Raw genomic sequence first — 12,720 nt, 5'->3', positions numbered from 1 at the left:
TGATACCGTGTGGTTGGAGGGTCCCAAGGTGGAAGATGAGGTGTTCTTCCTCCAGGCGTCGGGTGGCTTGGATTTGGCTGTGGAGGAGGTCCAGGACTTGCATGTCCTTGTAGGAGTTGGGAAGAGGAGTTGAAGTGTTTGGCGGTGGGGTTGTTTACTGCGTGTGTTCCGGAGATGTTCCCTGAAAAGTTCCACCACCTGGCATCCTATGTCCCCGATGTAGAGGAGACCACATCGAGAGCAATGGACGCAGTAGATGAGGTGCTTGGATGTGCAGGAAAATCTCTGCTGGATGTGGAAGGGTCCTTTGGGGCCTTGGACGGAGGTGAAGGGGGAGATGTGAGGGCACAGGTTTTACACCTCTTGCGGTGGCAAGGGAAGATGGATGACCTGGTCTGACCATTTTCTGTCCTTTCTTATTTATAGCAAAAGGTGCTATTAAAACAAAACTTCTCCAAACTTATTCTGTTTAATTCAAGATAAAATGTTCATTTACTCACAGCTGTCAAGTGAGGTCAGAAACGGATTCAGGAAAATTTTAGTACAACTTTTATTCAGGGAATAATCTTGTGCTGCTGACAGGGTTTCCTGTGAAGACGTGATGAATCTTCCAACTACAAACCCTGAGATTCTCCACTCTAACTGAGCAGTTGGTAATGAACACAATCTGTTACCGAGCAGGCCAGGCAATATCTGAGGAGCAGGTGAATCAACTTTTCGGGCATGAGCCCTTCATCAGTCATTCCTGACCTGCTGTACTTTTCCAGCACCACAATCCCGACTCTGATCTCCAGCATCTGCAGTCCTCACTTCCTCCACAGTCTATTTCCTGATTAAAACAAAACATGCAGGTGCAGGACAGCATCTTCATCTTTAACAATTCGGGCTGCAGGCACTCCTGGAGGTTTGATCATATGCTATTGATTATACACCATCAAATCATTTCACTTCTACAAATACTATTGCATTGACCCAACAAACATTCACACAAGAAGCAACAATACACCATTCAGTCCCCTGCATCTCCTTCATTACTCAGTAAAATCATGACTGACTGACCATAATCTCAAATCCATGTTCCTGCCCACCCCTAATAACCAGTACACTACTCAAAATCACACGCAGTGCTCGGTTGTATCGGCTTCTATTTATATGGATCTAAATTAAAGCACTTGCTCAGTCCTGATCCTGAAAAATACAGTTTCGGTAGTTTCCTTTCACTAACTTCAGCTGTGTTAAATAGAATAAGCCGCACAATCTTATTTAAGCTGGGAATGTGATGTAGAATTTAAACAGTACATTAGAGTCAGATATAAAGTGTTAAAAATCACACGACACCAGGTTATAGTCCAACAGGTTTAATTGGAAGCGCTGCTCCTTCATCAGGTGGACGTGGACAGGTTCACAACCCTCGTCAGGTCCACACTCACCAGTTAAAGGAGCAATACTCCGGAAACTAGTGCTTCCAAATAAACCTATTGGACTATGGCCTGGTGTTGTGTGATTTTTAACTTTGTAAACCCCGGTCCAACACCGGCATCTCCAAATATTAATTGTGAAATGCAAATAAAATTCAATTTTTACAAAGATATTAATAGCTTCCTTACTCACCAAATTTGCAAGTTGTACTCCATTTTTATGTTCTAACCAAAAGTATTGCTCAGTTCAGGAACATGGATTTTAATTTTCTAAGATTGTGACTCTTGTTATGTGATTCAACACACAGTCAAACATTGTATGTTTATAATCATTTAATATCGGTGTACAGAACAATGACAAAGCACAATACCTTCTACTTAAACATTAAGTGTCAAAATTCTTCAGACCACACATAAAGATGATTAATAAAGGTTAAAGTGCACATTGATGGGCCTCAGCTTCAAGATTAGTTTGATCTTTGCAGCAGACAGCTGATCTATATCAGCAATCAGCAAATCATCTTGTAAAAATGTCAAAACTACTTTGCATGATGGTAAGAATTCATTGGATTGGAAGCAAGGCTAAAGTTCATTCACCAGACCAGCTTCAGAGTTCACCACTGCAATCACTTGCCAAATGTCCTCTTTGGATCCTGTTTATCATCTGATCATCCAACTGTGAGGAATACCCTTTACCAGTCTGTTCACAGCTACCTCCTTTCTGTCTCATGTCTTTTTCCTTCCTCACTCGAAGATTCTGAATGAGGCAAGCTCAGTCTGAGAGGTCACACAATGTCTGCAGCAAGTTGACATGAGGACAATATTCTTCGAGGGTTCGGGTGACACACTTTGTTTTGCAAAGAGGAGGGGAAGCCTTAAGCTATGACCAAAATTCTTCATCTCACCAAGCACCCAAATTGACAGATAAAACGTTCAACCTCCAGAGAGGCTGAAGTTTCAGAACTTCATTTTGCATTTTCCAAACACAGTTGTATTTAAACAGAAAAAGGTTATTCTGATTTAGTTTTTAAAAAATGCAGTGGATCAGAATGTGTACTATTGCAGCTGATCAAAGTGTGAGTTTATACTTTGACATGGATTCAAAACAATTACCAAACAATCCAGCTCCTGCCGTTAGACATTGATTAGATTTTTTTAGATTAGATTCCATACAGTGTGGAAACAGGCCCTTGGGCCCAACAAGTCCACACCGACCCTCCAAAGAGTAACCCACCCTCCCTCTGACTAATGTACCTGACACTATGGCCAATTCACCTGACCTGCACATCTTTGGATTGTGGGAGGAAACCGGAGCACCCGGAGAAAACCCCACAGACACGGGGAGAATGTGCAAACTCCACACAGACAGTTGCCTGAGGCTAGAATCGAACCTGGGACCCTGGTGCTGTGAGGCCGCAGAGTTTAAATTGACCATTTCTTTCTCAGTTTCCTTTGTCACCCACTTTGTTTAGATTGCACAAAGGTGGCAAGTTACTTCCAAGCGTGACCAGTTATTAACCCAGGAACAATGTCACTGCCTCAGGTGAAACTGAGACTCACAATCACACTAACTTACTGACACACTCATTCATACTGACCTTGGTACACTCACTCACTCTCCTCACAACTTGCACATTGATCTGATCCATGATCTTCCCATATGATATTTTTGTACTCCATCCATTACCTTCAAAATTCACTCCCTATAGAAGCCCACTCCCTATAGAAGATGCACTGCAGCAACTCACCAAAGATCCTCCGGCAGCATCTTCCAAACTTCTACAACCTAATAGGTTAAGGGAAGCACAGGATTGGACACAATAACTTGCAAATCCACTTTCAACTCACGTTCATCCTGACTTGCTTTTTATTCAGTGTCGCTGCGTCAAAGTCCTGAAACGCTCTTCCTAATGGCACTGTGAGTCTACTTACACCCCAAACACTGCAGCAGTTCAACAAGCAGCTCACCACCACTTTTCCCAGGGTCGTTAGAAATGAGCAAAAAGGCTGGTGCAGCACTATATCCTGTTGTTCCCTGTTGAATTTATGAATTGAAGACTGAATTGTTCCTTATGTTATACGGAGGCGGACAGAAAGCCTGATCAACGCCATCCTGCAAAATCATTCAGATAATGCTCAGCTGAAATTTAAATTGGTGAAGCATTGAACGTGATCCTTAAACATTCTGAAGTGCATTCTGACCCCACATCAAGGGAATAATAAAAACTTCACACAATCTTGATGCTCACACACACAATGGTACACCCACACTGACTTACTCAGACAGTCACACTCCCCACACTGACACTCATACACACACTGACTCACACTATGCACACATTATCCATATACTCTCCACATATCCTGACATACCCTCACTTACACCAACTGACACAACCTATTCACACTCTCATTCACAAGCCCTCACACATGTTCTCCTCACACGTGGGACAGTTTGGCCCAGAGCTGGATATGAATCCTATAACAACAGAAATTCTAAATCGTTCACCGGGGTCCACTTCTAACATTCAAATCCCTAAAACAGGAAGAGAGGGGTCACAGCCACATGGGGATGTGGAGGCTCCTGGTACTGATGTATTGTGAGAATCCCTGTGACAGTGTCCCAGCCCTGGGATGGGGGCAGAAGATGTAAGTGGTATCACACAAATGCTCTCTCTTGTCATTTTGTTCCCCTCTGTCAAAACCTCTTGACTGAGGATTTTAGATGTCAGGGCCTCTCTTTGTTCCCAGTCAGACTGAGAATCTTTGGCTGTGATTCCTTTAGGTTCAATAGCACTATATCCTGTTGTTCCCTGCTGAATTTATGGGATTGAGGACTTAATTGTTCTGTATGTTAAACAGAGGCAGGCAGAAATCCTGATCAACTGCATCCTGCAAAATCATTCAGATAATGTTCAGCTGTACTTTAAACTGGCGAAGCATTGAACACGGTTCTTAAACACTCTGAAGTGCATTCTTTTAGAAATTCTGTTCTTTATAATAACACAGAGCATAGAACAGTACAGCAGAGTACAGGTCCTTTGGCCCATGATGTTGTGCTGAGCATTTATCTTAATCTAAGATCAAATTAACTTACACACAGCCTCAATTTACTGCCGTCCATGTGCATGTTCAGCTGTCACTTAAATGTCCCTAGTGTCTCTGACTCTACTGGCAGTGCATTCCACACATCCACCACTCTCTGCATAAAGAACCTACCCCCCCATCCTTTCTCCAATCACCTTAAAATTATGACCCCTTCTAACAGCCATTTCTGCCCGGGGGAGAAGTCTCTGGCTATCTACTCTATCGATGCCTCTCAACACCTTGTACACCTCTATCAAGTCATCTCTCTTCCTTCTTTTCTCCAGTGTGAAATACTCGAGCTCATTCTACCTCTCTTCATAAGACACGCCCTCCAATCCAGGCAGCATCCTGGTAAATCTCCTCTGTACCCTCCCTAAAGCATCAACATCCTTCCTATAATGAGGCAACCAGAACTGAACACAATATTCCAAGTGTGGTCTAACCAGGGTTTTATAGACCCTCAGCGAACCCTTGCAGCTCCTAAACTCAATCCCCCTGTAAATGAAAGCCAAAACACCATACGCCTCCTTAGCAGCCCTATCAACTTGGGTGGCAGCTTTGAGGGATCTATGTACATGGACTCCAAGATCCTGCCGTTCCTCCACACTGCCAAGAATCCTGAGTCTAGCCCTGTATGCAGCATTCAAATTCAACCTTCCAAAATGAATCATTTCGCATTTATCCAGGTTGAACTCCATCTGCCACTTCTCAGCCCAGCTCTGCATTCTGTCAACGTCATGTTGGAGTCTGCAACAGCCATCAACACTATCTACAACACCACTAACCTTTGTGTCACAGTATTGAGATGTACAGCATGGAAACAGACCCTTCGGTCAACCCGTCCACACCGACCAAATATCCCAAACCAATCTAGTCCCACCTGCCAGCACCCGGCCCATATCCCTCCAAACCCTTCCTATTCACAAACCCATCCAAATGCTTCTTAAATGTTGCAATTATACCAGCCTCTACCACATCCTCTGGCAGCTCATTCCATACACGTACCACCCTCTGTGTGAAAATGTTGTCCCGTAGGTCTCTTTTATATCTTTCCCCTCTCACCCTAAACCTATGCCCTCTGGTTCTGGACTCCCCAACCCCAGGGAAAAGACTTTGCCTATTTACCCTATCCATGCCCCTCATAATTTTGTAAACCTCTATAAGGTCACCCCTCAGACTCCGACACTCCAGGGAAAACAGCCCCAGCCTGTTCAGCCTCTCCTTATAGCTCAAATCCTCCAACCCTGGCAACATCCTTGTAAATCTTTTCTGAACCCTTTCCCATGGCAAACTTACCAACCCCACCCTGATTATCTTCCCAGAAACTGATTTATTTAATTGGTCGTCCATTTAAGGTATGGATGAGTTTAGCCCCTGATTACCTCCTGCCATTATTTCTCATTAAGTTTCTGGATTGCTGCAGGCTTGGAGGGCTGAAGGGCCTGTTCCTGTGCTGTAATTTGCTTTGCTCTTTGTTCTAATTCACAGGTCTTGGGCATCACTGGCTGGGCAAACAATTATTGCCCACTCTTAATTAACTGCCCAGAGGGCAGTTAAGAGTCAACCACATTGCTGTGGGTCTGGGGTCACAATATAGATCAGACCAGGCATGGACAGCAATTTCATTCCTTAAAGGACATCAACAATTGGCAAAGGTTTCATGGTCATCACTCGACTCTTAATTCCGAGTTTTTATTGAATTCAAATTCCACCACCTGCCATTACCTGGGTCTCTGAATTAACAGTCTAGCAATAATACCAATCATCTCTGTTCCACATCAAAACATATAGCTACCATTTCAGGATTAGCATCTCAAAGGTATTCACCATTTACAAAATCAAATAAATAGATTGGTGGGCTAATTAATGGCAAACCCACACTCGAATGTACCATAAAAAAGAAACAAAAAAAAACTGCAGCAGACATTGAGCTTAAAAGCTGTACTTGGAATTTAACAGTGTCTCTGGTCTCCAAACAGTTGAAAGGTTCTGTTAAAATGGTGCATTATTGAAAGTGGAGCAGCTTTTCCCCAGAGCCTGAAACGTGACTATCGACCTCTAGGTGGCACAGGTGGAGCAGGAGTGACCTTCGCCAGAGGCTGGGGTGGGTTTCTGAAAAGTAATAATTACAATAATACTGACAATAGTCATGTTGTCACACTCTGCCCAGCAACAATAGTGTCCTTCCTGTTCAAAGATTCCCCACCACCCTCCGTTGTCACTCAGCTGCACTGGCTCTCCATCCTATTGTATCTCCGTGCTTCCCATTAGTTTTTTTATTCAATTATATCACCGGCAAGGCCAGCACTTACTACCCATTCCTTTTGTCAGGGTCATTTCAGAAGGCAATTGGGTCTGGAATCACAGGTAGGCCAGACCAGGTAAGGACTACAAATTTTCTTCCCCGAAGGGTAATTTTTATAACAATGTCAGCTTTTAGTTGCAGTTATTTTCTCCCCCAAGTTTCACCATCTGTCCACGATGGGATCTGGGCCTACATCTCAGGTTATGTAGTCTGGGTTAATAATCCAGTAATATTATCACTACACCACACCATCACCCCTTCCTGGCCTTTCCAGTTGTGCAATGGGGACTTGCGGGCCCAGTGAGAGCTCGGGAGCCCTCAGGCTTCGGAAGAACTGCAAAGAGATGGTTGGGAATTGAAGGGCACAACATTACTGTTTTCACAGGCTGTTAAAGGTGACGTACCTGGCAGGTATGCGGGGTGGGATTCGAGGAGGTGGTAAACTGGGTGGGCGGTGTCGGCTCAAAGGCCTGCTCACAGGCCCACAGTCCACTGCCTCATTGTCCTGAAAGACATGGAAATGGGAGAAGACAGAAAGAAGAATACCAGGTCACAATTTACATTGAGAACAGGTGAAACCAGGTGTGTTACATTAACTTCGGAACACAATAGGATTCTCCCAGTCCCCTAGATTGTGGAAGTTCCATTCCAGCACATTTGCACACCCTTAGCCTCCTTGTGTGACTGAATTTTTAGAAAATTCAATCATGGGATGTGGCGGTCACTGGCTGGGCAGCATTTAAGCAATTCAAGAAGGCAGCTCTCTACCACTTCCAAAATGGCATCTAGAGATGGGCAATAAATGCTGGCCCAGCCATTGACGCCCACAAGTGAATATAAAAATAATCAGACTGAGAGGCTTGCTAAGCTATTTCCGACAGAAGTTAAGAATCAACCATGCTGCAGTGGGTATAGAGTCATACATAGGCCAGACCAGGAAAGGATGCAGATTTTCCCTTCCCTAAAGCACACTGGTAACCTAGTTGGGTTTTTACAAGAATTAAAATCATGTTTCCGCTGATGGGTGAGTGCCGAACCAGAGGACGCAGCTTAAAAATACATGGTAGACCATTTAGGACAGAGATGAGGAGAAAAGTCTTCACCCAGAGAGTGGTGGCTGTGTGGAATGCTCTGCCCCAGAAGGCAGGGGAGGCCCAGTCTCTGGATTCATTTAAGAAAGAGTTGGATAGAGCTCTCAAGGATTGTGGAATCAAGGGTTATGGAGATAAGGCAGGAACAGGATACTGATTAAAGATGATCAGCCATGATCATATTGAATGGTGGTGCAGGCTCGAAGGGCAGAATGGCCTACTCCTGCACCTATTGTCTATTGTCTAAATGTGGTCACCAATTGACTTTTTAATTCCAGACCTTTTAAAATGAAAATTTTACCATGAGCCATGGTGGGATTTGAACCCAGAGCATTAGTCTGGTGCTCTGGATTATTTGTTTGATGTACTTCACCACCACATCCCCACATTGACTTACTTCATTATCCCCCTCTGCTCCACTGCTTAAACTCAGAATGCTCCGTGTACTTGACCGACTGCTGAGGCTACCTGAGGAGACAGAAGACAGATTTGTTTAGGGACAGAAACAGCTTCTGAATGCAGGTTTAGTTAAAACAAAACCAACGATACATCAAGTCCCAACTCTGTCAAAGCACCTTGCGGAGTGAACAATGGGCTGTGACAACTGCTGGTAATTGCAACTATGAATTTATATCAGTAAAGTGAAGGGAGAAGATTGGTTTCTGCATGTTCTACAGAGTTGAAAGAACTTCACCCTCTATATCGGATCATTGTACATTAGAATCCTGGAAAGGAGGACTGATTTTTGACAAGTTGCCTTTTTTGATCAAGTCTGATCAGTGGAAGAGGTTAGAAACTCAAATCAGGATTTTCCCAAAGGACAGAGCATTACAGAAAAACATGGATGGAGAGGTAACCTAATTGGTTCTTGCTCTTTTCTGGCCTGCTCAAGTTGTTGTTGGTTGTGCCCTTTTTTAGATCCTTCGCGATATGTTGCCTTCCTGTTTTTAACTTCTGTCTGCACTGTCCGCTATGACTTTTGTTCAGTTTTCATTCCCTGTTTATAAAGCAGGTGGTGATAAAATAATACTTCAGTCTGCAAGATTCTCTCTCTCTCTGTGTAAGAAGGGAGTTTGGGTATAAATTTGTAAAGGGGAGAGAAATAGCCAGGCTGGGGAGTAAGAGCAGGCATTGGGAATAATTGGATCTACATTTGAAAGAGCTTCCCACTGTGTTTTGTGATTCGATGGTTAAAATAAAGTAGCAACTAAGAACAAGGAAAAGAAAATGAAAGAGGGTGTATAAGAAGAGCTGGCACAATGCATGATGGGCTAAATCATTTCTTGTGTTGTGACCCTCTGTCATGAGCTTAACATTTATTTCTGGAAGGATGATCATATGAATTTGCAGCCATTAATAAATTAGTATTTAATTTATTTAAATAACGAATACTAAATAAATACTTAATTCTTTATGTTATGAATACATTAACAAAGTGGGCCAGTCAGTCCCTCAAACCTGTACTGACATTCAATAAGATTATAATGGATCTGAATACTCCATGTTTTTTGGAAGTCTCTCGACCCCATAGGGCAATGAAAGCTCAATCATTGAGCAGGTACAAGGCAGAAATCGATGAGTTTCTGGAGACTAACAGCAGTTGGAGCAAATGAGATGATCCTGTCATGATCTGGAATGGAAGGGCTGGCTCAATGGGCTGAATGGCCTATGTTTGATCCTGTGTTCCTAGCCACCAATAACCTTTAACCCTCTTGCTTATCCAGATTTCATCTATGACTGTCTTAAAACTATGTGATCAAATCTGACATATGTTATGCCACAAATATGGACATACTTGCTGTGCTAGATGTGCTTCCTGTTTTCCACATCCCCCGCTGTATCCCTTCTCGTGATGTGCAAGGCGGAATGAATCTGCAATTCTCTTCATAAACTCCATACTCTGCATTCTCTGGAATTTGGTCATTTGATCGAGCAGGAAGTGTGATCTCCAACTCTGAGCAGCAATTACAACAGGTACATTTTAAAACACTGATATCATGGTGATCCTCTGTGGCATTGCTCCTGAATAAAGACACTTTATTTAATAATAAAATCAAGCAGATATTGACTAAGTAAATATTAAGCCTTCACTGGCAGATACAGGAAAATGTGTCCTTGATGTTTTACAGTTATAAATATCTGTCCATATGTGATTACACATTTAAATAGGCAAGTCACCCATCATTGAGAGTTAAAGAAATAGGAAATTGGTGTGCCTGATGTTTTGTAATAGACCAAAAACCAGGAATATTCTTTGATGGAAATGTGAAACTGATTTTCCTGTTTTTAATGAAGATTTTCTTGCAATGTTGCTTTCAGGCATTTATCGTGCAGCTCTAGTTGCCCTTGAGAAGGTGATGGTGAGCTGTCTTCTTGAACTGCTTCAGTCCACATACTGTAGGTAGACCCACAATGCCTTGAGGGAGGGAATTCCAGGAGTTTAACCCAGCGACAATGGCGATATATATTTCCAAGTCAGGATGGTGAGTGGCTTGGTGAAGAACTTGCAGGTGGTGGTGGTTTTCCCATGCGTCTGCTGTCCTTGTCCTTCAAGGTGGCAGCAGTCGCGGTTTTGTAAGGTGCTTTCACAGGTGTCTTGGTGAATTTCTGGAGTGCATCTTGTAGATGGTACACACTGCTGCTGCTGAGCATCGGTGGTGGGGGTGAATGGATATGTGTGAATGTGATGCCCAATCAAGCTAGCTGCTTTATCCTGGCTGGTGCAAAGCTTCTTGAGTGTTGCTGGATTTGCGATTTACAGTAGGATCCCATGGATTTGGAACAGAAGACAATCTGCCCTTCCTGAGCTGCTCTGTCATTTAATAAGAGAATTCCACAAATCAGGATTCTCTGAAAGACTTCCTCCACATTTCAGCCTTATTTCTGAACTGTGTCCTTCAGCTCTAGTCTTCCACAGGAGAGGAATATCAGCATCCACCCTATCAAATCCCCCCTTTTGTTTCAAAAAGACCACCTCTCATCCTTCAAGACAGTGGAGCAGAGGTTCACTAGACTGATCCTAGAGATGTGCTTAGGAGAGATTGAGGAAAATCAGCCCATATCTTTGGGAATTATGAAAATGAGAGGAGAGCAGCACCAGCATATAAGATGACAACCTGGAGAAGCTCTTGTGGTCATCAGCTACAAAACAAGATGACTTGCATGTCAAACCTTTCAAAACATATAAAATTCTTAAAGGCCTTGTATAAAGTTGATTCTGGGAGGAGAGTCTCAGAATAGGCGGTTAGCCGTTTCGGGCTGAGATGAGGGGCAAGTTCCTTTATTCAAAGAGTTAAGGATCTTTGGAATTATCCAAGCCAAAGAGAGGTAGATGCTCAATAATAGTATATTCAGGATAGAAGTTAATTGTGTTTGGATACTAAGGCAATTAAAAAAATATGAGAACATATAACCTTAATACAAGAGAATATGTTATATCTGTCATATATGGGGAGGTGGAGTTGACAAAGAAGATTAGCCTTCTTTGTACTGAATGCTGGAATAGGCTGAAGAGAATGCATGGTTTACTCCAATTTCTACTGAAGTTCTTATGAGCTGTAGCCTCCTTCTTGTACTTTCAATTTTTGTGTGGCAGCTCATGGCATCCATCATTCATCATTCATTAAACGTTCATTAGACGTTTAGGTTTCACTTGTTTTTAGTCTGCATGTTTGTTGGCAATGTGATTTGATAGCAGCCCAGTAAGAACAACAGGACATTCGGACCTTGGTGAAGAATTGGATGAATACCTAACTATGTGGATTTTACAAATTGAGAAATGAGCAGCAGAAGGATTGAGGAGGGTACACAGAGGTGGTGAACTACCTATTTAAATCGGATGTAGCAAGAAAATTAAAATGTGGTAAAGAAAGAGGGGATTAGGAAAAAGAACAAAAAGGAGTGTGAACAAACACTTTTGAATTTTTCAATTTTCAAATCTTCAAAACCAATTCATAGGATGAAGGAATGAAAGGCCACATTAAGAATCGTCACTTCAGAGGCCGATAGGCAGTCAATTATCACACCATTAAAAGGGTACTTTAGCTGTTAGTTTCTACATTTCACTTGCTGTGGTGTGTTTATCATAATATTAATGCACAAATGCAGTAATTTCATGACACTCAAGGGGCTTGCAAAGCAAATAGTGAACTGGGTAATTTCAGTCAGAAACCTGTGGCTATTGATGTTTTACAAGGTTCTTGCTGCCACTGCTGCATCACTCAGACGGTGAGAATGATTGTGTGTGGCTCATAGCCTTTTCTTTTATTGGATTAAATTAGATTCCCTACAGTGTGGGAACAGGCCCTTCGGCCCAATCAGTCCACACCGACCCTTCGAAGAGTAACCCACCCAGACCCATTTCCCTCTGACTAATGCATCTAGCACCATGGACAATTTAGCATGACCAATTCACTTGACCTGCACATCTTTGAGACTGTGGGAGGAAACCGGAGCGCCCGGGGTAAACCCACGCAGGCACGGGGAGAATGTGCAAACTCCACACAGCCCAAGGCTAGAATCGAACCTGGGACCCTGGTGCTGTGAGCCACTGAGCCACCGTACCACCCTTAAACCTTGTTTTTAAACAACATGTTGAAACATGAACAAGTTTCCCTTAGCCACCGCACATTGGTGACGTTTTGTTCCCCAGTCACAAAGCACAGGATACAATCTGGTATAGGAGACACCTCATCCTATCATGATCAAATTCAAAACTCCAACATGGGCGTGTTTTTAAACAAGGTTTAAGCTGTATCTGTTATAAAACAGCTCAGAGAAATAACATATAGTAGATTTGCTTTGTTGTCTGAGACAATTG

The 12,720-nt window shown here is 42.9% G+C and overlaps 1 protein-coding gene across 4 annotated transcripts in view; it reads right to left on the bottom strand.

Annotated features, from left to right (window-relative positions):
• Positions 1–524: 524 nt before the first annotated feature.
• The window catches only part of pik3ap1 (phosphoinositide-3-kinase adaptor protein 1), a 103,875-nt gene continuing 91,679 nt past the window's right edge, over positions 525–12,720 (bottom strand). For 2 of the 4 annotated variants that reach the window (XM_043678651.2, XM_043678650.2), the window contains exons 14-17: positions 9,697–9,855; positions 8,299–8,369; positions 7,215–7,315; positions 1,734–6,617 (exon numbers count right to left, since the gene is read on the bottom strand). In XM_043678651.2, coding sequence (XP_043534586.2) covers positions 6,554–6,617; positions 7,215–7,315; positions 8,299–8,369; positions 9,697–9,855 — 395 coding nt within the window. In that variant the 3' untranslated portion in view covers positions 1,734–6,553. Of the gene's footprint in view, positions 899–1,733; positions 6,618–7,214; positions 7,316–8,298; positions 8,370–9,696; positions 9,856–12,720 lie in introns of those variants that run through there. The other 2 variants (XM_087982524.1, XM_043678652.2) reach the window with 2 other exon arrangements.

The sequence above is a fragment of the Chiloscyllium plagiosum genome, unplaced genomic scaffold, assembly GCF_037043375.1.
Source record: "Chiloscyllium plagiosum isolate Xiang-an unplaced genomic scaffold, Cpla_swu_hap1 HiC_scaffold_43, whole genome shotgun sequence".
NCBI classification, from domain to species: domain Eukaryota; kingdom Metazoa; phylum Chordata; class Chondrichthyes; order Orectolobiformes; family Hemiscylliidae; genus Chiloscyllium; species Chiloscyllium plagiosum.
The sequence above is the reverse complement of the archived record's forward strand: the minus strand, read 5'-3'. Positions and strand labels throughout refer to the sequence as shown.